The sequence below is a fragment of the Crotalus tigris genome, unplaced genomic scaffold, assembly GCF_016545835.1.
Source record: "Crotalus tigris isolate CLP2741 ecotype Arizona unplaced genomic scaffold, ASM1654583v1 scf7180000023903.560294, whole genome shotgun sequence".
Classification (NCBI taxonomy): domain Eukaryota; kingdom Metazoa; phylum Chordata; class Lepidosauria; order Squamata; family Viperidae; genus Crotalus; species Crotalus tigris.
In genome coordinates, this window is record NW_024100260.1 from 213,179 (window position 1) to 239,295 (window position 26,117).

At 45.7% G+C, this 26,117-nt stretch overlaps 2 protein-coding genes across 2 annotated transcripts; both read right to left on the bottom strand.

Annotated features, from left to right (window-relative positions):
* Positions 1-1,017: 1,017 nt before the first annotated feature.
* On the bottom strand, positions 1,018-6,733 carry LOC120298488 (SCAN domain-containing protein 3-like). Its single transcript, XM_039322283.1, has 3 exons — positions 6,290-6,733; positions 5,042-5,240; positions 1,018-2,623 (listed from the first exon to the last, which is right to left on the bottom strand). The coding sequence occupies exon 3, from the start codon at positions 2,610-2,612 to the stop codon at positions 1,035-1,037; it is 1,578 nt and encodes a 525-aa protein (XP_039178217.1). The 5' UTR covers positions 2,613-2,623; positions 5,042-5,240; positions 6,290-6,733; the 3' UTR covers positions 1,018-1,034.
* Positions 6,734-18,090: 11,357 nt separating this feature from the next.
* Positions 18,091-25,017, bottom strand: LOC120298491 (zinc finger protein OZF-like). The gene is made up of 3 exons (XM_039322287.1): positions 24,824-25,017; positions 22,348-22,595; positions 18,091-20,047 (listed from the first exon to the last, which is right to left on the bottom strand). The coding sequence occupies exon 3, from the start codon at positions 19,976-19,978 to the stop codon at positions 18,728-18,730; it is 1,251 nt and encodes a 416-aa protein (XP_039178221.1). The 5' UTR covers positions 19,979-20,047; positions 22,348-22,595; positions 24,824-25,017; the 3' UTR covers positions 18,091-18,727.
* Positions 25,018-26,117: the final 1,100 nt, after the last annotated feature.

Consider the following 26,117-nt stretch of genomic DNA (forward strand, 5'->3'; position numbering starts at 1 on the left):
GGTAACTAAATCATGGCCACTTGGCAACCGGTTCCCTTTTATGACCATGAAGAACCAAGATCTTGCAGCCACGGGGTCACAGTGGGCAACATTTTTGTCAGGTTTTTTTTTTTTTTTGTAGAAAATGCTAAACGGATGTTCAGAGGCTTCCTGTTCAAACGGACCATAGAGACCTTCTGGAGCAACTTCCCCAAAAGCTCCTTGCCGGATCCACCCGGAGCCCCAAGGTTTGGAGGGTGAGAAACTGAACCTCCGCAATTGATTTTGAGGGGGGAGCGAGGAGCGACAGGAACCCCCAACCCCCCCAGCTGTTTGCGGAGCCCAACTGAGGATGGAGAAGGAGGGGCTGGTCTGGGGGGTGTGTGGAGAAGCTGAGTCCCCAAATGCCTTTACCTGCTCCCCTCCATCCCCCCCCTCTGCCTTTCCCAGCCTATGGATCCCTCCAGATGTTTTTGGGGGGGGCTTTACCAGCATCGCCTCCTCCACACCCGGGGCCCGGATCTTCGCTGCCTCTTCCCTAGCTTCCTCCCAAACCATCCTCCTCCTCTCTGGGGGGGGGGGTTGTCACAAGAGACGGAGCCTGTTATCTCTACCTTTGTTTGCTTACATCAATTCAAATTTCTCCCAACCCTTTTCTCCTCTTTGCTCTTCCGCTTGACTAATCCCTTAATCCAGAGGTCCTCAACCTTCCTAATGCTGCGACCCTTTAATACAGTTCCTCATGTTGTGGTGACCCCCAACCACAAAATTATTTTCGTTGCTACTTCATAACTGTAATTTTGCCACCGTTATGAATCGTCATGTAAATATCTGATATGCAGGGTGTATTTTCATTGTTTCAAATTGAACATAATGAAAGCATAGTGATTAATCACAAAAACAATACGTAGTTCTATATTGTGAAATATTTATTTCTAATTTACAAATAAATGAAATTTTGTCTTGAAGCATGGTGTAGCATGGGTAACAGTCTTAATATAACAACAGTAAACTACATTGCTACATTTTGCGACCGTATGCGTAAAAAGCCAACGTCAGTGCGAAGGTTGAGATTGCTTCTTTCTCACCAGATCTGAAATTCTCGGGGCAGTCTTTGCAAGAGCACAACGAAGATCCTCTTCCACAACAAGTCTACTTCTGTAGTTAGACTTGATAACCAACAAGCTGGAAAACCCTGTTTCACAAAGGTATGTTGTTGGAAATGGAAGAAGAAGGCGCAACACAGTCTCAGACAGAACAGGATATGACTGCAAACACTTGATCCAGAATTTTGTAACTGGCATTGTAGAGAAATCAGTTCTCGCTGCATCGCTGTTAATAAGTTCAATGAACTCCTCTTGTGCTGTCTCAGGAACATTTTCAACTTCGACTGTGAATGGGCTGCTGGCAAGTGCAAAGGGGGTGTCGGGTAGATTTGGAAAGTACGATGAAATTTCGTCTGCAAGCACGTGCAAGTGTTCTTTCACAGAAATGATCATCGTAATCCTTTCGTCTGGTTCAATGTCATGTTCCTCAAAGAAAGCAGATAAGGTAGGCAACATGTACATTTTATTTTCATCCAATTTTGTTTGCCAAAGCTGAAGTTTCATTTGGAATGATCGGATCTTTTCAGACAAATCGAAGCACGTTGCATTTGGTCCTTGCAGTGATAAATTTAACTCATTCAAGATGGCAAAGATGTCAACCAAGTAAGCTATTTTCTGCAGTTCACTTTTATCGCTGAAAAGTGCTTCGAACTGCGGTCTTGCTTTCTGATTAAAAAACGTTTTGAGTTCATCGCGAAGCTCAAAAACACGTTTTAAAACTTTTCCTCTCGACAACCATCTCTCTTCAGTGTGAAATAGCAGAGCATTGTTCGGCGCATCCAACTCGTTGCACAGTTGCGAAAACAGTGGACTGTTTAAACTGCTCGCCTTTACAAAATTGACAGAACTTATGACGCTTTTCATTACTTCTTGTAACTCTTGTGGCAGCGTCTTTGTTGCTAATATTTGCCGATGAATCATACAGTGAGTTCCGATGACTTTTGGTGACTCATTCAGTACCAAACGCTGAAATCCAGATCGACATCCAAGCATAGCTGGAGCACCATCTGTGCAAACACCACAAACCTTTTCCCAAGAGATCTTATGCTCTTTCAGAAATGAACCAACTGTGTCAAATACATCACGTGCAGTAGTTGTCGTTTCAAGAGGTTTGCAAAAAAGAAACTCATCTTTAAAGTCGCCATCATTAATATACCTCACGTAAACCAGTAACTGTGAACAGTTTGCAACGTCTGTAGATTCATCAAGCTGGATACTAAATATTGGAAGTGGAGCAGATTTAATTTCTTGGATCACCTGATCAAGAATATCAGCAGACATGTCATCTATTCTTCTGCGGACAGTGTCGTTAGATAAGGAAATTGCACTCAATTTCATCACAAATTCGTCTCCGATCATAGTTCGAACAAGGTCTTTGGCCGCTGGCAACAGTAAATCCTCACCAATGGTGTAAGGTGTCATAACTCTGGCGATTCTGAGTGCCACCAAATATGAAGCTTCATACTCTGAAAAATCCCCACAATATTTTCTTTTCTTAACGTTCTTCCCTACACGATCCATTGTCATGGGATGGTTTTCTAATGAAAATAATATATAACAATAGCTTTAATAATACAAAAGATGATACATGGCATAGTTCAGTCAATACAGTTCATTAAAGTTTCCTATGATTTACTATTCTGTGTTGGTTTTTTTACATACCCGTTACTACCACAAGGGGGCAGTATTCACATCAACAACAGCTGAATATAAAAAGACCGATCAGCATCCAGATTAAGTTCCCATGGTACAGATTTTTTTTTTTGCAGTAGTTGATGATTTTACAGTACATAATTTTACATTTACCCAGTAATTATAATTCATGAAGTGTTGTCTTACCTCCAATACTGCTGCTTTCAACACAGCAGCTGCATTCTACACAGCAACTGCATTCTACACAGTAGCTGCTCTCTACACGTGTGACTGGTCCGCATAAGTACATTATGGCGCCAACCCTGTCACATACACCTGTATTTATACAGGGTGTATGCGATGGGGTTGGCGCGATGATGTCATCATGCCGGGTACTCGTATGTGGGCGTATCTGCATGTGGGCGGACCCGCCTGGACACAGATAGAGGAGCGGTGTCTCGATTCCTAAGACCATCGGAAATATGTGTTTTCCGATGGTCTTAGGCAACCCCTGTGAAAGGGTTGTTCGACTCTCAAAGGGGTCGCGACCCACAGGTTGAGAACCGTTGATCTACAGGGTTTTAGTCTGGGGGGGTTTCTGAGACCTTTGATGTCTGTTCCAGAGGATTTCTCACCCTCCAAATCTTGACTGGATCCACCTCAAACATGGGCTTTCCTGTGGGTAAAAAGCAGTGATCTGCAAGGAAAGGATTTCCCACACTCTGAGCATTCATGGGTTTTTTTTGTGGTTTTCTGGAGTGCTGATTCTGTCTGAGGGGAGATCAAAGAGTTTCCCAGGCTCCATGCTTTCCGCTGACTGCTGCCTTGTGTTGATTTTCTATTATGTGTTGAATTCCAGATAAAGCCGAGGTGGCACAGCAGTTAGAGTGCAGTACTGCAGGCCACTTTAGCTGACTGTGTTCAGCAGGTCAGCGGTTCAAATCTCACCGGCTCAAGGTTGACTCAGCCTTCCATCCTTCCGGGTAGGTAAAATGAGGACCCAGATTGTTGGGGGCTATTTATATATATATATATATATATATATATATATATATATATATATATATATATATACATTGCTTACTGGTGTACACGGCTTAGAGAGTGCTTGCGCTTAAAGTGGTATATAAGTCTCATAAATAAATAAATAAATCTTTTGTTACAATAGTTTATCTGCTGTTAGAATAAAAAAGAAATCGAGAATAATATTTTCTTCTGAGAATGGTAGAGAATCACAAAATCTCAGCCTTGGAAGGGACCTTGAAGGTCCTCCAGTCCCACCCTCTGCCCAGGGTAGGGTCCCCAGTACACCCGAGACACTGATGGAGGCCCTACATCTGTAGGAGAGATGTCCTCCACTTATGACCACAGTCGGGACTGGAATTTCAGTTGTTCCGTGAAGCAGCGGTTAGGTGAGGAGTCACATGATCCTTTGGATCCACAACCATAATCCCACACTGCTGGTTGCAATTATTAAGTGATCCTGAGGATTCTTGAGTCAGGGGGGGGAGGACCAGGCAATGGTGGTGGGGGAGGTCCTGGGGACCAGGCATAGGCCACCCATGAGTTGGGGGGTTCCTGAAGCGGGATGCAAAGCTACAGCCACCCCTGGAAGCCTGAGCTATACCACCACAGCCATGAAAAGCAGCCCTGATTGACAACAATGCTGGGACTGCGTCTTAAGTGGAGGCCATCTGCCACTGACCCCAGGACTGGACTTCAGCCCACTGTCTCTGCTGCCATTGAGAAATGAGGCCTTAATCTCTAAAGTGGAGGCCTTTGCAGCCTTCCGCCATTCCCCAAGCTGAATGTTCCATATTGTTGCTAAGCAACGTGTCCCAAAGCATCTCTAACCTTCTTCAGGGCCCCTTCAACTTCCACATTTCCTGTGCCAGGACTCACAAGGCCTCCACTGCCCACCTCAAGCAACCCCACATTCCTTAACTGGGACTTTGTCTGCTTGTGAAGTAGCTTCACAACCACAAGTGCAGGATTGCAATCGTTGAGCAAAGCGGTCATGTGACATCTCACTTAATGACCGCTTCTCTCAAAGACTGAGATTCCGGTCTGAATTGTGGTCATAATATGAGGAATACCTATAGGGAATCCCCAGAATTAAGGCATCACATAAGCAAGGGAGGAGGGAAGAGAGTAAGCAACCCATTCCAGATTCCCATTTTCTCGCTTTTTCCGATTTTGGCACCATTGAGCTCCATCCCATCATGACATCTTGATCCCTGCTTCCTCGTGACACATAGATTTTATAAGATACTACAAGAAGGAAAAAAAATGGACCCGGGAAATTATAGAGCAGTCAGACTGACCTCAATACCTGGGAAAATCTTGGAAAAGACAATCAAGCAAAGAAACCAACAAAGCTGGTTTGTGCAGGAAGCTGATTCTCCAACTGGGCCATGATTTTCAAATTCTGTAGAACAGAGTCTGGGCCAAAAGTCTGTGGGTCCCGATCCAAGGACGCCCCTTTTCTTCTGTGGCGCTCACGGCCACATCCTCACTGGTCTCCTGCAAAGAGAAATGAGAAAGGCGCAGATGCTGAGCATAATCTATAAATGACCTGGAAACAGGAGGAGAATATGGAATTATTTGAGGATACAAAATAATGGAAAGAGAATCGTCATTTGAAGAAGATCTTGATGAGCCAAAAGGGAAGAAACCAGCAAGATGAAGTCCAACAGGGACCAATGCAGGGTTGTGAGTAGGAAAACTCAGTGGAAGATGAGAAATCAGATGGGGCAGAGCATGTGTGAGAAGGGGTTGCTCTTTCTTATGCTTTTTGGAGGCTGCAAGGCCACAAAGATTCCAGGTCTCTGGAGCTGCCTCGGATAGGCATTTTGAAAAATATTTAAAATTATGTAAGGCAGCCTTCTAGCCATCCGCTTGTTCTATTACCTGCTTTACAAGACCAGCCTCAAAACTTCCTTAGAACTTTGTATGCTTTGTAAACCGTCCACCAAGAAGAAGCTGCATCATCCCAGCCTCCTCGGGGCCAAAAAAGGAAAATATTGCTTTTTAGAGATTCACACAGCTTTTTAAAGCAGAAGCAAGGTAAACATTTGCATAAAACCAAATAATTTCCCTGCTGGCCTTTTAAGCTGAGCACAAAGAAGAGGATCTCACCTGGGTTAAGAAAACAGGAGCTCAATTCAGTCAATTTCAGCTTGTTTTCTTTCCCCCAATCCTTCCCCTCCCCCTTGCAATGAGGTCAATTGCCTTAACACCACATTACAAATCTCCATAAACGTTTTAAAGCTCCGCTTACTCCATTTTTGCGACTGCACGTGCGAGGATATGCATGCTCGGAAACCTCGTGCTCTGACGGACCACAGAGAAACCTTCTAAAAGCAAAATTCCCAAAAGCTCCTTCCCGGATCCACCCGGAGCCCCGCGGGGAGTTCTGGCCAAGTGAGGAGGGGGCAGATGCAGCCCGGGGAGGGAGGGATCCCCCTTTGCCCCCCAGGAGGGAAGGGAGGGATCCACTCCCTGCAGGCGACGCCAGAGCCGAATCTCACCAAGGAAAACCCGGCAAGCCGAAGAGGTGGATCCGCAGCTACCTGTCTCCTGGCGGGGGGGGGAAGCTCTCCTGGCGGGAGGGGCGCCCCAAAGGCCGGAGAGGGAGCAGCCAGACCTGCCCCGAGCGGGATCCAAAAGCCTCTCCCGAGGGATCCAGCGCCGATCCTCCCAGGGCGTAGTGAGACACGCGGAGAGAAACGGAGATCCAGCGAGTGGGAGGAGAGGGGCGGGGGCGGGGTTTCTACTCTCCTCCTGGGCTCCGCCCCCGCCTTACAGCCCCGCCCCTTAGCAGCCTCAGAAGCTCCCCCCTCCCTTCCCCTCTCCGCCTTCCCAGCCGGGACTCCCCGTTTCTCCGCTGGGCATCCGCCTCCAGGGTTCCTCTGCCCATGCGAAGAGTGCCCTGCTGTGCCCGGGCGGGGCTGCCTCCTGCTCCAGCATCTGGATGGAAACTGAAGCTCCGCGATGGCTTTTGGGGGGGAGGCAGGAGGGACAGGAACCCCCCCCCCGTCCCTTCGAGGAGGGCTCCTCTCCGGCCGGGTCTTTGCGGAGCCCGACTGAGGGCGGAGAGGGAGGGGCTGGCCCGGGCTCCCTTCCCCGGGGGAGTCTCCCTGGGCGGGGGGGGATATGCAGAAGCCCCCAAATGCCTTTATCCCCCCCTCTCCATCCCCCCCTGCCTTTCCCAGCCTATGGATCCCTCCAGGAATGTTATTGGGGGGGGGGTCTCTGCCGGCATCGCCTCCTCCACACCCGGGGCCAGATCTTCGCCCAAGTGCATTTTGGCCGCCTCTTCCCTCGCTTCCTCCAACCCATCATCCTCTCCTCTGGACGGGGGGGGGGCACAAGAGACGCAGCCAGTTCTGGCAATCTGCCCACATCGGATTCTGAGGGCTGATAATGCGGGATCTCTTTTGGATCTTTCCCGACATGGGGGATTATTATTCTTCCAGTGAAATAAATGTGAAGTTGAGAAAGGCCCCTGGAGAAGCCCCGTCAAAGGACGCTTCCCTGCTGGTGGGTGAACCTCATCCTGGCTCCATCCGGTCCCTTCAGCTTCCCTCCAGGGTCTTCCCCCCCCTTCCCCGTCTCTCCCCAAGGCTTCTCCAGTGTGGGCGGGAGGGACGGAGAGACCGAGCAGGAGGGCTCCTTGCAATGGCAAAGGGTTTACTTTGGTTTTTTTTTTTTTCATTCTTTCCTCTTTTTTTCCTTCCTCCTCTTCCTTCCCCTCCCCGTGGGCGCTGTCACATTTAAGCAAACATAATTTCCAAGTTTCTTGTCATCTGTCAGCGTGTCCTTCCTCTCTTCTCCTCCCAACTCAGCCAGACTTTCACTTTCCTTCCAGAATTCCTTCTGGTTCCTGCCTCGTAAAAGCATTTCCTCCTCATTTGGCTTACGGAACAAGTATAACCTCAAAAAAACCACCAGGTAATCCTCGACTTAAATCTCATTTAGCGACCGTTCAAAGTTACATCGGCAGTAAAGAAAGTGACTTCTGACCGTTTTTTTTCACAATGAATCACATCATCCCCGTGATGGTGCGGTCAAACCATCATCCAGCTACTCCACTGTGCGCAAGCTCTGATGGCTAATTCTTTGAGGGAAGGTCTTCCCACCCTCTGGGTATTGACAGGTTGCTTCCCCCCCCCTCGGAAAGCTCTGTGCTGCCAAGACACCCCCTCCCTCCAAACTGCTTCTCCAGGTGCAGATTCCATCACAGGTAGAAAGGCGGAGAAGGGAAGCAGCCATTAACTCAGGGCTTTTCAACCTTTTCACCCACTGTACCACTTTTAGGATATGGCAACATCCGAGTACCACCAGTCACCTAGCAAGGTGTCAAAAACTTGATGACCAAAAAAAAAAAAAAGGGAAAAAAGTGATAAAGTACAGGTAGTCCTTGGCTTACAAAGGTTCGCTTAGTGACTGTTTGAAGTTACAATGGCATTGAAAAAAAGTGCCCCCAAGCCACAGCTGAGCAAGACACATACCTGCCTGCCCGGCTGCACTCTTCCTCCTGTCCAGGTTTTCATTGTTGTGAGCGTTTCTGTTGAGGATTGGCAGTGGGGGTGGGGTGGGGTTTGGTTTTTATTCCCCCCGTCTGCTGCGTGGTTGCAGCAGGTTTTGGTCACTTCGCATGACCCTGGGATACTGTGACCGTCATAAATATGAATCAGTTGCCAAGCATATGAATGTAAATCACAAGACCCTGGAGATGCTGCAACATTCCAGCTGATCGGCACTTCTTCTGGGCTCAGCAGAAGCACCAGGATCAGCGCCAAGCTCCAGCTGGAGACTGGTGCTGATCCTGGCACTTCCGCTGAGCCCTGACAGCCCTGCAGCTCCAGCCATCTCTCGCTCAGGCTTGTGCAGTGCTGCTACCGGTTCAGCTCATTCCCCTCCCCCGCTACCCCTTTTCTAGGATGGTCGCGTACCACCTGCCAGGTGCCAATGTACCACAGGGGGTACCCGTACCACTGGTTGAAAAGCCCTGCGTTAACTAACCAGGATCGAAGGCTGGAAAAGGAAGACGTTGTTGCAAAGAGATTTAAAGTTGCTTGCCTGTTTTCAGAAAGGAAAGAAAAAATGCCACCAGGCCTTGAAGCTGGATCTCAGTTCCTCAAGGGAGGCTAAATCAGGAAACAAAACCCAGAAGAATTCTAGAACTTCCTTTTATTGATGGAGGCTAGAGGAACATAAACCTAAGATCAGAACAGGGGTAGCCATGATATTCCCTGTGACCTTCTATGGAAGCGAAAATTGGACTTTGAAGCAGGATAGGAAGAGGGTAGACAGGTCTTTGAACTTTGGTGTTGGGGAAAACTCCTGAGATTATCACGGACAGCCAAGAAAACAGACAAATAGATCACACAAGAAATCAACCAGAATCCTCACTCTAGGCATAATAGACCCGGCTCAAACTGTCATCAATCAGAGAGAGGCTGCAACAATGTTTGCTTTAAGGAGAAGGCTCTGATGCTGGGAAAGATGGGGGGAATGAGAAGAAGAGGGCAACCGGGAGTGGATCCAGGCAAAGTGGCGATGGGGGATCCATTGGGGGACCTGAAGGATCCAGTTGGGGATAGAGATCATTCTGGAGAATATTTATCATGCAGTTGCTAAGAGTCGACATAGATTTGATGGCACAGAATAACCAAAACCTTTGGCCTATTTCGTCATACAGGTGGTCCTCATCTTACGACTACAATAGAGCCCAATTTTTTTTCTAAGGTTTTATTATTTTTTCCATACATACAATAATAATTTTTCAACCAACGTGTTATCTGAGTTTAAATACTCTAATACATATTTAGTTCCTAATCCTTTATTCTGTCCTCTAACCATCAGTAAAATAAGTCCCAAGTTTGATAATATTCTGTTTCTTCTTTTTCTTTCAATCTCATAGTCAATTTGATCACCTCTGCGCATTCTAGTATCTTTTTAATTATTTCTTCATCTGGTGATATTCCTTCATTTTTCCAATATTGCGCAAATATTATTCTTGCCGCTGTTGTGATGTGTAAAATCAAATATAGGCTTTGTTTGTTAGTCTTTTCTGGCATTATACCTAATTAAAAAAAAGTTCAGGTTTAAAATCTACATATTCTCCCAACATCTTTTCTAATCAAGCATGTATCTTTTTCCAATAATTCTTTACTTTATCACGTCCACCAAACATGATAATACGTGCCTGAGTTATGTTTACATTTCCAACATCTAATCTGACATAATTTTGAACATTTTTGCTAATCTTGCTGGTGGCAGGTGCCATCTATAAAACATTTTGTATACATTTTCTTTATATGAAGTGGACATTGTCAGTTTATAATTTCATTCCCATAAATTTTGCCATTTTTTCTAATTCTATATTATATCCAAATTTTTTCGCCCATCTTATTTATCATTGTTTCTTTAACTTGTTCGCTTTCCATTTCCAAAGTTATAAAAATACTCTGCATGCATCTTGTTCTGCCCAGGCTCTGAATCCAATCTAAACAGTCAGATAACTCGATAGAAATGATTAAACAAACATTTATTGTCCGGGAATTCTAAGCAGAGACTTACTATGCTGTAGATGCATCTGGTTTTCCATATTTGTTCATTCCTATAGATAATTTAATATTGAATTTTCCCCTCTTCTTCTGCTGAGAGTCACATGTTGGCAAAACACATGTGGCTGGATGAACAAAGGCTTCCATCTGGCTTGTGTCCAGGAAGTCCCCCAATGACCCTTTTTGACTCCTCCCACTGACCCATCAACATACCCAGCATTTAACCCAATAACTGCCAGATATTCTAACATACTAACACATGCTCCCTAGTTAAGAGTTACGTAGGTCTATGCTAAGTCCAGAACACATCTTGTGGTTTTTATCATGCGCTCAGCTCACAGGCTTGTGGTTTCTTATGGAACTTTCCACAACTCTAAAGGCCGGCTTAAGATTTGGACTTTAATGCTGTCATCTCAATGTTAAGAACCTTTTGACCAGTTAATCAGAACGATCAACATCCTGATCAACAGAAACGCTGAAATGAATCTTTGGAGTACCGAAGTGATACCTTTGAAACGTCTGCACTTCTCTCGGAGGGTCACAAATATATCTCCATTTTGTTTACTTAATTGGATGCTCCCCGTTCCCAGAGGGTGTAGGGAGGTTCCCTAAATTAGGTTTGCCTGGGGTTGATGGTTGAGACAAATCCCTTTGATTGTCCCTGGTGACCCCGTGGGGCTCTCCCAAGCTGCCTCCCCTTCCCCTTCAGTTCTCTGGCCAAGCGTTCTTTTCTCTTCTAAACTTTCTCTCCTGTTACGTGTTATATCTCTGCCTGTCCTGGCAGCACTGCACGGATGCCTGAAGGAGAAATTTCCCAAGAGATTTCGAAACACCTCCTTTGAAGCATAATCTGGCTCATGAAAAGGCTTGATACTGGAGATGATGATGATAATAATAATAAAGTTGGAAGTGACCTTGGAGGTCATCTAGTCCAACCCCCTGCCCTGGCAGGAAACCCTACACCAGTGGTGGCAAACCTATGGCACGGGTGCCAGAGGCGGCACTCAGAGCCTTCTCTGTGGGCACACGCGCCATTGCCCCAATCCTAGGCCTTCAGCTAGGTTTTATAAATCCTTTTCGTTTTAGGCCTCCGCCGTCACGTGCAAAAAAAAAAAGGTTCAATCAGTCAATTTCAACTTCTTGCAGGAAAAAAAAAAGATCTTGCAAAGTTGGAATTGATTGATTGAACTTTTTAGTCCCACCCAGTCTGCCGTTACCACCGCAGCCACACCCACCCAATGGGCCACACCCACCCAATGGGCCACACCCACCCAGCACTCGATGATGCATAAGTGGGTTTTGGGTTGCAGTTTGGGCACTCAGTCTCTAAAAGGTTCACCATCACTGCCCTACACCATTTCGGACAAATGGCTGTCCAGTCTCTTCTTAAAAACTTCCAGTGTTGGAGCATTCACCACTTCTGGAAGCAGGTTGTTCCATTGGTTAATTGTTCTGTCAGGAAGTTTCTCCTTAGTTCTAGGTTGCTTCTCTCTTTGGTTAGTTTCCATCCGTTGCTTCTTCAGGTGCTTTGGAGCATAGCTTGACTCCCTCTTCTTTGTGGCAGCTCCTGAGATATTGGAACATTGCTGTCATGTCCCCGCTCGTCCTTCTCTTCATTAAACTAGACCAGGGGTAGGCAACCTTGGCTCTTTTATGACTCGTGGACTTCAACTCCCAGCATTCCTGAGCCAGCATGATTGATCTTGATTTTGTAGTTTCATCTCTCAGGGACATTTACAAAACTTGTTATGTAGGTGGCATAAAATTAAAGGAATGCCTAGATGTTCTTTTTTTAATATAATATTTTATTAATTTTCCAATTTTACATTTAAGTATTTAAAAAGCAACGTGGTGGCTGGGTTAATCAATAGTTTGATAACAAAATCTTTAGTACAAATCTCAAGTTACAACATCAAATATTTCCTCTCTTTTTCCCTTAACATTTACTGTCTCATATTTAAACTAATACAGTTCTTACTGTATCAACTCAGTAAAAACATCATTATTACATTTATCAATAAATTTTTAGCTTATACATATCTTAATTATTTTTTACATTCACTCTTCATAAACAATCCATATCCTGTTAATAATTTCCCCCCAATTTTAAGTTTCCCATCAGTATTCCAATTTAACCTTTGATATTTATAATTTTCAGGCTTTAGGTAACCAAGATTTCCCTTATCTCAATTCATAACAGAATCTAATATCCAAAATACACATTTTATCTATTTGAACATAATCTTCTTCTATTTCCTAAAAGTTATCTATTTCCCACCGTATTAAATCATCTACTTAATAATACAATATCCCCTTTAATAAATCAAACCATTATATATATTACCTGAGTTAATCAATAAATCAAACATATTCACAATAATTGATTTTTTTTCTCTTTTAGGTCTGATTTTTAAATGTTAAACAGAGAAAATCCTTATTTTCAACTAATTTCCAAATATGTTAAATCTAATGACCAGAATTCCCCATCTCAACTTCTCCCTTTAACCCTCTAATTAATAATATGAAATCCCCTCTAATAAATCAAAACCCCAATTTTCTTCAGCCTTATTCTGGCTTTCTTCCTTTGCCAACTAGGCTTCCATATCAGTGCTTTTAGATCGTCAAATAGATCTCCCTCTATTATTCTATATGTTATTTGAAATAAAGGGAGACCATTTAATTGCCATTTTTTTGGAAGGGCTAGCTAGGCTTCTGTCTGCTGTGCTGTAGGATATTTATTCCATGATTCTATTTATTTCCTTGATTTGTTAATCCTGCCCAACTCCAAAAAGACTCTCGGTCACTTAGCGCAAACCCTTTCCCTCTTTGCAGTTTTTCTCTGAGAAGCTCCTGACTTTTAACTGGGCTCCTGACTTGCCTTAACCCCATCTTGCCAGACCCAGAGAGAGACCCTCCCTTTCACTGTGCTTGTCTCAGCTAAGAGGCCACACCTGGCCAGCCTTGGCCACTCTAAGAAAGCTCAGCAGTGCTGGATGGGAGACTACCAGGAGGTCCTTGGGCTCTGGGCTGGCTGGAAGGTAAATACACATTCAAGAGGAAAAGGGGATCTCCCTGTCATTTTAGTTGCAACGGAATCACAAGGCAATTTCCATGACCTCGTATTATCTGAGGCATCTAAACGGAGTTTCCTTCTTCTCTTCGGGACCCCAAAATCTTAATATCTAAAATGAAAAATTAAAAAATCAGAAATAAAATTATGATTTCTGCTGAAGCATTTGGGGAATCTCTCCTGTGTGGACGCTTTGGTGTACATGAAATATACAAAACTGGGGGGGGGGGAAACTGCCATGCTGATGAAGGTTTCCTTTTCTCTATAGCTTTTTCCCGTTTGTCTGCACTCAACACTTTTCCTTTTCCCCTACCCCATTCCCTTTTCCTTTTCGTTTTTGTATTTGTATTTTTTCCTAAAATTTAACAAAGCTTTATCGGCAAAACATTTCCCACTTGTTCACAACTGAATGGCTTTTCTGCAGAGGCTAAAAAAGCGTATCCTTCTGGGCAAAACATACCGTATTTTCCGGTGTATAAGATGACTTTCTAACCATGCAAATCTTCTCCAAAGTCAGGGGTCATCTTATACGCTGAGTCGTCTTATATGCCGGAAAATACTGTATTTTCCGGCGTATAAGACGACTTTCTAACCATGCAAATCTTCTCCGAAGTCAGGGGTCGTCTTATATGCCGAGTCGTCTTATACGCCGGAAAATACAGTACATCACAAGCACTGATGTGCAATCTCTCATGTATGGATTAAGCTGTGATGTTTAAGGGATGATGGACAAGCAATTGCTCTCCCACAATCAAAGCATTTGTGAAATTTTCTTGCTGTGTAACGTTGTTGGACTTCCTAAGATATTCTTTGCAAAGAAAATGTTTGCCACACCTCAGAAATTCACACTGGTTTTCTCCAGCGTGGGTTCACTGATACACCAAAAGTCTATTTTTCTGAGAAAATGATTTATCACACTTGAAGCATTGATAAGCTTTCTTTCCTCTATGGATTCGGCCGTGATCTCTAAAGGGCAGAAAAAAACCATTTCCCACAATCCTCACGTTTATAGTGTTTCTCTCCTTTGTGCATCGTTTGGTCACAAATTGTCTCTCACATTCTGGGCATTCATAGGGTTTTTCTCCGGTGGGAATTCTCTGACGTTGCACCAGGCTTGATTTCCTGCAAAAACATTTCCCTCGTTCAAGACGTGTTTCGTTTTTCTCCCCTCTGTCTGTCTTCTCTCCTGTATGCTTTATCTGGGTGTGACGTTAAGGGATAGTTGAGAAGGAAAAGTTTTCACACACTCAAAACGTGTACTTTTTTTTTCCCCCTGGGTGAATTTTCATGTGACTTCTAAGGGCTGATGTGATACAATAAAATCTTCCACAATTAATGCACTTAAAGGGCTTCTCTCCGGGGTGAATTTTCTGATGGCTCCAAAGTACTTGCTTATAAGCCAGATGTCATGGTTCCGAAAGATGAAACTCTTTGAAGAACTTTGAGGCATTGTTTACCTTAAAGAATCTTTAATTGAGCAACATAGCTTCGGCACATACATAGGCGAAGCCAAAATCTGAAATCTCCTCCCCTAAACACATAGTACTGAAGCATAATTCACTCCTCCATTTAACAGTCATTAATCACATTCTCCCCTTTATGGATTACTGCCTTGTCGTGGCGAAGGGGCTTGCGTAACTCAATGAAGCTATAAGCTATGCCGTGCAGGGCCACCCAAGACGGACAGGTTATAGCAGAGAGTTCTGACAAAATGTGATCCACTGGAGAAGGAAATGGCAAACCACTCCAGTATCTTTGCCATGAAAACCCCATGGACAGTACTAAAAGGATAAAAGATATGACGCTGGAAGATGAGCCCCTCAGGTCGGAAGGTGTTCAATATGCTACTGGGGAAGAGCAGAGGGCTAGTACTAGTAGCGCCAGAAAGAATGAAGCGACTGGGCCAAAGCCGAAAGGACGCTCAGCTGTGGATATATCTGGTGGTGAAAGGAAAGTCCGATGCTGTAAAGATTTTTTCTCCATAGGAACCTGGAATGTAAGATCCATGAATCAAGGCAAGCTAGACGTAGTCAAAAAAGAGATGACAAGACTGAACATCGACATCTTAGGAATCAGCGAACTAAAATGGACAGGAATGGGTGAATTTAACTCAGATGACCATCAGGTATACTACTGTGGGCAAGAATCCCTCAGAAGAAATGGAGTAGCCTTCATAGTCAATAAAAGAATAGGAAAAGCAATACTGGGATACAATCCCAAAATGACAGAATGATCTCAATTCGAATCCAAGGCAAACCATTCAATATCACAATAGTCCAAATCTATGCCCCAACCACTGGAGCTGAAGAGGATGAAATTGACCAGTTTTATGAAGCCCTACAGCACCTTATAGAATTAACACCAAAAAATGATGTCCTTATCATCATGGGGGATTGAAATGCTAAGGTAGGAAGCCAAAAGATAACCAGAATAACAGGCAAGTTTGGCCTTGGAGTACAAAATGAAGCAGGGCACAGGCTAATAGAATTTTGTCAAGAGAATACGATGGTCATAACAAACACTCTTTTCCAACAACCCAAGAGACGGCTCTACACATGGACATCACCAGACGGTCAACATAGAAATCAGATTGACTATGTGCTCTGCAGCCAAAGATGGAGAAGCTCTATACAGTCAGTAAAAACAAGACCAGGAGCTGACTGTGGCTCAGATCATGAGCTTCTCGTTGCAAAATTTAGGCTTAAATTGAAAAAAGTAGTGAAAAGCACTAGGCCACTCAGGTATGAACTAAATCATATTCCTGATGAATATACAGTAGAGGTGACAAATAGATTTAAGGAATTAGATCTGATAGACAGAGTGCCTGAAGAACTATGGATGGAAGTTCGCAACATTGTACAAGAGGTAGCAACTAAAACCATCCCAAAGAAAAAGGAATGCAAGAAAGCAAAATGGCTGTCTGAGGAAGCTTTGCAAATAGCTGAGGAAAGAAGGGAAGCGAAAGGCAAAGGAGAAAGAGAAAGATACACCCAATTGAATGCAGAATTCCAGAGAATAGCTAGAAGAGATAAGAATGCCTTCTTAAATGAACAGTGCAAAGAAATAGAAGAAAACAACAGAATAGGGAGGACCAGAGATCTCTTCAAGAAAATTGGAGATATGAAGGGAACGTTTCATGCAAAGATGGGCATGATAAAGGACCAAAATGGCATAGACCTAACAGAGGCAGAAGAGATTAAGAAGAGATGGCAAAACTACACAGAAGAACTATACAAGAATGAGCTTAACATCCCAGACAACCACAATGAGATGGTCATTGACCTCGAACCAGACATCCTAGAATGTGAAGTGAAATGGGCCTTAGAAAGTCTGAGCAACAACAAAGCTAGTGGAGGTGACAGTATTCCAGCTGAGCTATTCAAAATCTTAAAAGACGATGCAGTAAAAGTGCTACACTCAATTTGCCAGCAAATTTGGAAAACTCAACAGTGGCCACAGGATTGGAAAAGGTCAGTTTACATTCCAATTCCAAAGAAAGGCAATGCCAAAGAATGTTCAAACTATCGCACCATTGCACTCATTTCACATGCTAGTAAAGTTATGCTTAAAATCCTACAAGCTAGACTCCAGCAGTATGTGGATCGAGAACTACCAGAAGTACAGGCAGGATTTCGAAGAGGCAGAGGAACTAGAGATCAAATTGCCAACATACGCTGGATCATGGAGAAAGCTAGGGAGTTCCAGAAAAACATCTACTTCTGCTTCATTGACTATGCAAAAGCCTTTGATTGTGTGGATCACAACAAATTGTGGCAAGTTCTTAAAGAGATGGGAGTACCAGACCATCTCATTTGTCTCTTGAGAAACCTATATGCGGGTCAAGAAGCAACAGTGAGAACCGAACACGGAACCACTGATTGGTTCAAAATTGGAAAAGGAGTCCGGCAAGGCTGTATACTGTCGCCCTGCCTATTTAACTTATATGCAGAGCACATCATGAGAAAGGCAGGGCTAGATGAATCAAAAGTTGGAATTAAGATTGCCGGGAGAAATATCAACAACCTAAGATATGCAGATGATACCACTCTAATGGCAGAAAGTGAAGAGGAACTAAAGAGCCTCTTGATGCGGGTGAAGAAGGAGAGTGCAAAAGTTGGCTTGAAACTCAACATTAAGAAAACCAAAATCATGGCATCCGGCCCTCTCAATTCCTGGCAAATAGATGGGGAAGAAATGGAGGTAGTGACAGATTTTATTTTTCTGGGCTCCAAGATCACCTCAGATGGGGACTGCAGCCAAGAAATTAAAAGACGCTTGCTCCTGGGGAGGAAAGCTATGGCAAATCTAGACAGCATACTAAAAAGCAGAGACATCACCCTGCCAACAAAAGTGCGTATAGTCCAGGCCATGGTTTTCCCAGTTGCAATGTATGGCTGTGAAAGTTGGACCATAAGAAAGGCTGAGCGCCAAAGAATTGAGGCCTTTGAACTATGGTGCTGGAGAAGACTCCTGCGAGTCCCTTGGACTGCAAGGCGTTCAAACCGGTCAGTCCTAGAAGAGATCAACCCCGACTGGTCTTTAGAAGGCCAGATCCTGAAGTTGAAACTCAAGTACTTTGGCCACCTAATGAGAAGGAAGGATTCACTGGAGAAGAGCCTAATGCTGGGAAAGATTGAGGGCAATAGAAGAAGGGGACGACAGAGAATGAGATGGCTGGATGAAGTCACTGAAGCAGTAGGTGTGAATTTAAATGGACTCCAGAAGATGGTAGAGGACAGGAAAACCTGGAGGAATGTTGTCCATGGGGTCGCGATGGGTCGGACACGACTTCGCAATTAACAACAACAACAACAATCACATTCTCCAATTAGTTTGAAGTGCGAACTTTCCCTCCCGTTCCATCACCCGTCATTTCTTATCTTCTCTTATTACAAATAATCTTGAAGAATACTCTACTGAGATATTGTTTTTCAGAAAAGCACATCCCATACTCCACACATTTGAATGGCTTCTCCCGTATGTGGATATTCTCATGACTATGAACACGTTACTGTGAAATAAATTTTTTCCCACATTCCCTACATTTATAGGGTTTCACCCTTTTGTGCCCCTTCTGGAATGTCCAAAGTTCAGAAGACTCAACAAATTGCTTCTCACACATTCTGGGCCTTCAGAGGGTCTCTCTCCAGTGTGAAATCTCTGATGTTGCACCTGCACTGTTCACAACCGAAGGGATTTATCTCTGCTATGGACTTTCTGGTGCTTTTTTAATTGTGGTTTACAACGAAAAGTTTTCTCACACTCTGCACACTTGTAAGGCCACTCTGCTGTGTGATTTCGGGTGTGCGCGCGAAGTGCTGAACGTTGGGCAAATCATTTTCCTCTCTCTAGACATTTGTTTTTTCTCAAGTGTGGATTTGCTGATGCTTCAAAAGAGACCTTTTTTGAGAAAAACATTTATGGCACTCCGAGCATTTATGGGGCTTTTCTCCTGTGTGGATTCGGCAGTGACTTCTAAGGTTAAATGACAGAGCAAATGTTTTCCCACAGTCTAAACATTTGTGGTTTTTTTCCCCTGTGTGAATTTTCACATGACATTTAAGGGCGGATGAGGTACGATAAAATTTTCCACATTCGTTGCATTGATGTGGCTTCTCCCCTGTGTGGGTTTTATGATGTCTCCAAAGGGCTCCCTTGTGTCCAAAACATTTCCCACATTCTACACATCTGTATGGCTTCTCTCCTGTGTGGACTCTGTGATGGCTTCCAAGATTTTCTTTTTTGGCAAAACATTTCCCACACTCCCCACATTTGAATGGCTTCTCCCCTGTGTGGATTCTCTCGTGAGCCTGAATCTCTGTTCGTGTAAGAAAACTTTTCCCACACATCCCACATTCATAAGGTAGCTCTCCTTTGTGCCACTTCTGGTGTCTCCGAAGTTCAGAAGAATCCACAAATCGTCTCTCACATTCTGGGCATTCATAGGGTTTTTCTCCGGTGTGATATCTCTGATGCTTCACCAGGTTTGATTTCCTGGAAAAACATTTTCCGCATTCGAGGCACTTTTCATTTTTCTCCCCGCTGTGTGTTTTCTCATGACTCCGAAGAGCTGAACTCTGGGTGAAACATTTTCCACACTCAAAGCATTTGTAAGGTTTTATTCCTGCATGAATCTTCTCATGGGCCCTAAGACCAGCCTTCTGAGAAAAGCTCTTCCCACATTCCCAACACTTGTAAGGTTTCTCCCCTGTGTGAATCCTCTCATGCTCTTTGACATTACCTATTGTACGGAAAAATTTCCCACATTCCAGACACTGATAAGGTTTCTCTCCAGTGTGGATTTTCTGATGTGTAAGAAGGTGTGACTTTTGACCAAAGCATAAGTCACATTCCTCACATTTATAGGGCTTTACTCTGGAGGGGCTTCTGGGATCTTTGGCGTCTTTTCCAGAGAAGGATTTCTCACCCTCCAAACCTTGACTGGATCCACTTCCCACATGGATCTTCCTGTGGATCAATAGTCGGGACCTGCGAGAAAAGGATTTCCCACACACTGAGCATTCATGAGGTTTTTTGTGGTTTTCCGGAGTGCTGATTGTGTCTGACGGGGGATCCACGAGTTTTCCAGGCTCCATCCTTTCTGACGACTGCTGCATTGCATTGATATTCTATTATGTGTTGATAGTTGACTTGCAGGTGAATATTTGATCAAAATCTCTTATCCTCTGTTAGAAAGAAAAAGAAAGGGAGAATAATATTTCCTTTTGAGAAAGGTAGAGAATCCCAAACCCTTCGTCTTGGAAGGGACCCTGAAGGTCTTCCAGTCTGACCTTCTACCCAAGGTATGGGTCCTCAGTTCAAAATCTCTGAGACAAAATCTCCATTGATTTCATCAATCCACATCTCTATGAGGCAAACTCTTCTGCTGTTCATTGACTCTACCTCTTCCTTCTTGGTTCTTGTCCTATGGCAAGGTGAAAAAGCAGCTCTTAAACTACAGGGAGTTGTGACGACAATTGGGATTGGAATCTCGGCCGCTCAGTGAAGCAGTAGTTAAGGGAGAGGTCACATGGCCACTTCACTCACTAACCCTAGTCTCACAGTCCTGGTTGTGGTCGTTAAGTGATCTTCTAGAGGTGCTGAAGTGAAGGGAGGGAGTCCTAGGCCAGGGGTAGGCAACCTTGGCTCTTTTGTGACTCGTGGACTTCAACTCCCAGAATTCCTGAGCCAGCCATGGCTCAGCTTGGAAACCTCTCCCTTTCCCCTCAGCATGGCTGGCTCAGGAATCCTGGGAGTTGAAGTCCACGAGTCGTAAAAGAGCCAAGGTTGCCTACCCCTGGCCTAGGCAATGGCTACGCGGCGTTTCAGGGGTAGAGGAGGTCCTGGAAACCAGGCACAGCCCATCCATGAGTTAGGGGGCTATCGAAGTGGGATGAAAAGCTGTGGCCACTCTGGGATTCCTGAGCCACCCAAGTCCAGCCGTGAAAAGCAGCCCTGACTGACAATAATGCTGGGATGGGGCTGGCCCTTAAATGGAGGCTAGTTTCAGCCATCTGCCACTGATGCCAGGCTTCGACTTCGGCCCAGTGTCATCATTGGCAATGAGAAACGAGGCCTTCATCCCCAGACTGGAGGCCTCTGAAGCCTTGCGCCACTCTCCAAGCCGCCTGTTCCATACCGTTGCCAAGCAACGGATCCAAAAGCATCTCTAAGTTTCTCCAGGAGCCCCGGAAGTCAAACGTGTCCTGTGCTGGGACTCACAAGGCTTCTTCTGCCCACTTAAGACAGCCGCACATTCCTTACCTGCTTAACAACATGTGAAATCGCTTAACAGCCACAACCAGGGGTATAGGATTGCAGGCACTGAGCGAAGCTCTCACGTGACCTCTTACTTAATGACCACATTGCTCAATGATCAGCATTCCAGTGCTAACTGTGTTCATAAGTCCAGGACTAACTACTGGATATACCAGGGGTAGGCAACCTCGGCTCTTTTATGATTCATGGACTTCAACTCCCAGAATTCCTGAGCCAGCATGGCTCAGATTGGAAACCTCTCCCTTTCCCCTCAGCATGGCTGGCTCAGGAATTCTGGGAGTTGAAGTCCACGAGTCATAAAAGAGCCAAGGTTGCCTACCCCTGCCTTAGGACATGGTGGGATATCCATCTTTTATTGTCACTTGATGTCCTCCACAATATTGCTTTTAAGACAAAAAGCTAAGGCATTACAGAAGCAAAGAAGAAGGAAAGTGAGTCCATGCTAATGTAAGCAACCCATTTTTGATTCTTATCCCAGTGGTGGGATTCAAATATGTGAACAACCGGTTCTCTGGGTGGATGCCACTTCTGGAAGTCCATTCTGGGCCTGGGCAACCAAAAAGTAGCTACTGGTTCTTCCGAAGCGGTGCAAACTAGCTGAGTCCCACCACTGCCTTATCCCTTTTTTTGTGCTTCTCCTCACTTTTTCACTTAGGAGCTCCATCCCATCATGACTTTTTTATTCTGGCTTCTGTGCATCACATTTTATATATTTTATAAAATAACTACAAGAAAGGCAAAAAAAATGGATCCAGGAGCAAATCCTGGAAAAGAGAATCAAGCAATGGATCTGTGAAAACACAGAAACAAACAAAGCTATTATTAGAAGCCAACGTGGGTTTGTCAAAAACAGATCACGGCAGACAAATCTTGCTGCATTCTTTGACCAAGTGACTGAATCAGTGGAATTGCATCAGTGGAATAGCCATGTTCTGTGGACAAAATATACTTGGACTTCAGTAAGGCACGTGACAAAGCAGACCACAGCCAACTTCTTGGTAAGATAGAAAAATTGTGGGATAGACAGCATCACGACCAGATGGATTCATAACTGGCTGACCAACCGCCCTCAACGTGTATTCCTTAATGGAGCTACATTACGACATCACCCGTCATTTTGGGAGCAAAACTCAATTTCTCTGCATTGCTCTTTTGTCAAATAACGATAACAAATCCTTATTTTCCAAACCAAGATTTGTTTACTCACCTTTAAAGTTGCAGCTAAGAGGTCTCTGGGTCAGTTGTTCCTTCTCTGAGTCAACACCAGGTATGAACCTCACTGTTGACCGGTTTGATCTCTGCTTAACCGATTGGCCCTTTGTGCAGGAAGCCGCTTGTCCAACCAGGACACGATTTCCAATTTATCTAGAATGGAGGCCCAGCCAAAAGTTTGTGGGTCCCGATCCAAGAACGCCCCTTCTCCTCTGTGGAGCTCATAGCCGCATCTCCACTGATCTGCAAAGAGAAATGGAAAAGTCTAGATGCCGACAGAGATATTTTGAACATAATCTATAAATGACCTGGAAGAGGGAGGAAAAAATAGGATTATTTGTTGAAGATACAAAATAATGGGGATAGAAGTCTGATTCAAGAAGATCTTGATGAGCCGAAACGGAAGAAACCAGCAAGATGAAGTCCAACAGGGAGCAATGCAGAGTTGTGAGTGTGAAAATCTAAATGGAAGATGAGAAAGATCAGATGGGGCAGAGCATGTGGGAAAAGGGCTGCTCTCTCCTGCTGTTTTTGGAGGGTGCAAGGCCAGAAAGATTCCAGGCAGGTAATAATAATAATAATAATAATACAATTGTCGATAAGAAAGACAAAAAAGTCTGGATAGTGGACGTGGCAGTGCCTGGAGACAGCAGAATAGAGGAGAAAGAACTGGAGAAGATAACAAAATACAAAGACCTACAAATAGAAATAGAAAGACTGTGGCAAAAGCAAGCAAGGGTAGTACCAATAGTCATAGGCTCCTTGGGTGCAATTCCAAAACAACTGGAGCACCACTTGAACACCATTGGCATTGACAAATTCGCTATTAGTCAATTGCAAAAGGCAGCCTTATTAGGAACTGCTTTCATCCTGCGACGATACCTGTAACACCATCAAACATCCACATCTGCCTATCCCAGGTCCTGGGTAAGGACTCGATAGGTAGACAAAATGCCAAATCCAGTCTGAACATCTGGCTGACTGTGCGATGATCGATAATAATAATAAAATAAAAGTTAGAAGGGACCTTGGAGGTCATCTAGTCCAACCCCCTGCTCAGGCAGGAAACCTTACACCATTTCGGACAAATGGCTGTCCAGCCTCTTCTTAAAAACTTTCAGTGTTGGAGCATTCACCGCTTCTGGAGGCAGGTTGTTCCCCTGGTTAATTGTTCTAACTGTCAGGAAGTTTCTCCTTAGTTCTAGGTTGCTTCTCTCCTTGATTAGTTTCCATCTCGTTGCTTCTTATCCTGCTTTCAGGCGCTTTGGAGAATAGCTTGACTCCCTCTTCTTTGTGGCAGCCCCTGAGATATTGGAACACTGTTATCATGTCCCCCCTCATCCTTCTCTTCATTAAACTAGACATTTGTCTAGTGTTTCAAAAATATTTACAATTATGCAAGGCTTTTGGTTATTAGCTTGTTCTACTGCCTGCTTTACAAGACCAGCCTCAAAACGTCCTTAGAATTTGTGCTTTGTGCAACATCCATCATGAAGGGGCTGACACATCACAGCCTTCTTGTGGGCAAAACAAGGAAAGTATAAAGTTTAGGAATTCTACCCAGCTTTTGAAAGCAGAAGCAAAATAAACATTAGCATAAAGCCAAAGGACTTTATTGTACGCCTTTTAGATTTAGCTCAAAGAAAAAGGATCTCTTAGGGCAGTGGTTCTCAACCTGTGGGTCGGGACCCCATTTGGGGTCGAACGACCATTTCACGGGGGTCGCCAAACAACGCAGTCCGCCATTTTTTCCCCCTTTTCCTTAGCTGTGCGACTCCCTTTTATTCTATTGGCTTTTGAAAGCCAATAGAATAGACTCTCTTGAATAGAGTCTAATTCTATTGGCTTTCAAAAGCCAATAGGAATTTTCCAGGCTGTCTCTGCCCTGCTGAGCCTGCCAAAAGTCCCATTCTGCAAATGGTGCTGCACCAGTTGAGTAATCCTCGACTTACGACCGGTTGAGTAGTCCTCGACTTACGACCGGTTGGGGGTCGCGGCATTAAAAAGGTTGAGAACCACTGTCTTAGGGGTTTAAGAAAACCCCCAACATCCTCACTGGTCTCACGCAATTGAGTTTAAAACTCAATTCAAAGCATTTAAACCTTTTCTGTCTCCCAAACCTTCCCTCCCCATTGCACTGAAATCAGTCTGTGAATATCTCAAAAAAATCCTTTAAAGCTAACACTTCGCTCCTCTTTTTGCAACTGCACATGAGGAAAAGGGAAGCTCAGAGGCTTCCTGTTCAAACGGACCTCAAAGAGACCTTCTAAAAGCAACTTCCTCAAAAGCTCGGATCCACCCGGAGCCCCGCGGGGATCCTGGGACGGGCGAGGAGGGGGCAGATCCAGCCCGGGGAGGGACCCCCCTTGCCCCCCTGGAGGGAAGGGAGGGATCCACTCCCTGCAGGCGACGCCAGAGCCGAATCTCCCCAAGGAAAACCCTGCAAGCCGAATTGCCGGATCCGCAGCTACCTTTCTCCTGGCGGGGGGGGGAAGCTCTCTTGGCGGGAGGGGCGCCCCAAAGGCCGGAGGGGGAGCAGCCCGACCTGCCCCGAGCGGGATCCAGAAGCCTCTCCCGAGGGATCCGGCGCCGATCCTGCCAGGGCGAAGCGGGACAGGCGGGAGGGAAGCGGAGATCCAGCGCGTGGGAAGGTGGAAGCGGGGGCGGGGCTTCTGCTCTCCTCCTGGGCTCCGCCTGGCAGCCCCGCCCCTTAGCAACCTCAACTCCTCCCCCTCCCTCCCCTGCCGTCCCAGGCGGGACTCCCTGTTCTTCCTCCGCTGGGCATCCGCCTCCCGGGGTTCCTCTGCCCATGCGAAGAGTGCCCCGCTGTGCCCGGGCGAGGCTGCCTCCTGCTTCGGCATCTGGCTGGAAACTGAAGCTCCGCCACGGCCGCGAAATAGTCGCGGAGGGAATTGGGAGGATTGCGGCGTTTCCCGCAGGCTGGAGAAGAGGGCGGGGGGGGGATGCGGACCCCGAGGAAGACCCACTCCCGAAGGGGGGGGGAGAGAAGGCAGGGCCCGGGATCCCCTCCGTGGCTGAGACGGGACGGAAGGAGTAGCGGGGCAGGAGAGGTTGGGGCAGCGCCAGAGGGAGGAACGAGCCCCCAGCGGATCCTTTCGGGATCCCGAAGATCCCGGAAGTGCAGCTGGGCAGGTGCCCAGGAGAAACAGACGGAGGGGACGCCCCAGTGAATCCCTGGGGCGGGGGAAAGTCGAAAGGGGCCGGGGCTGAGGGGAACTCCCTCCCCCGATGCTTCCCACCATCACCCCCCCCGTGCGAGGAGGGCTCCTCTTCGGCCGGAGTGGGACTTTTCGCCTCCCCCTCCTCGTTCACCCCCGCCCTCCTGGCAATTCATAGGCGTCAAGGCACAACGCAGGGGGTTAAAAGGGAAAGGGTTTGTGTGGGTATGCCTGCGACCCTCCCCTTCCCATAGAAAAGGGTCGCCTGCCCGATCCTGGAGAGAGAGAGAGAGAGAAGGAGGGAGGGAGGGAGAGAGAGAGAGAGAAGGAGGGAGGGAGGGAGAGAGAGAGAGAGAGAGAGAGGAGGGAGGGAGAGAGAGAGAGGAGAGAGAGGAGGGGAGAGAGAGAGAGAGGAGAGGAGGGAGGGGAGAGAGAGAGAAGGAGGGAGGGAGAGGGAGAGAGGAGAGAGAGAGAGGAGGAGGAGGGGAGAGAGAGAGAAGGAGGGAGGGAGAGAGAGAGAGAGGGAGGGAGGGGGAGAGAGAGAGAGGAGGAGGAGGGGAGGAGAGAGAGAAGAAGGAGGGAGGGA

Bases quoted from the DNA above. Each gene is read 5' to 3' on its own strand.
- LOC120298488 (XM_039322283.1), bottom strand. From the start codon at position 2,612: ATGACAATGGATCGTGTAGGGAAGAACGTTAAGAAAAGAAAATATTGT.
- LOC120298491 (XM_039322287.1), bottom strand. From the start codon at position 19,978: ATGCAGCAGTCGTCAGAAAGGATGGAGCCTGGAAAACTCGTGGATCCC.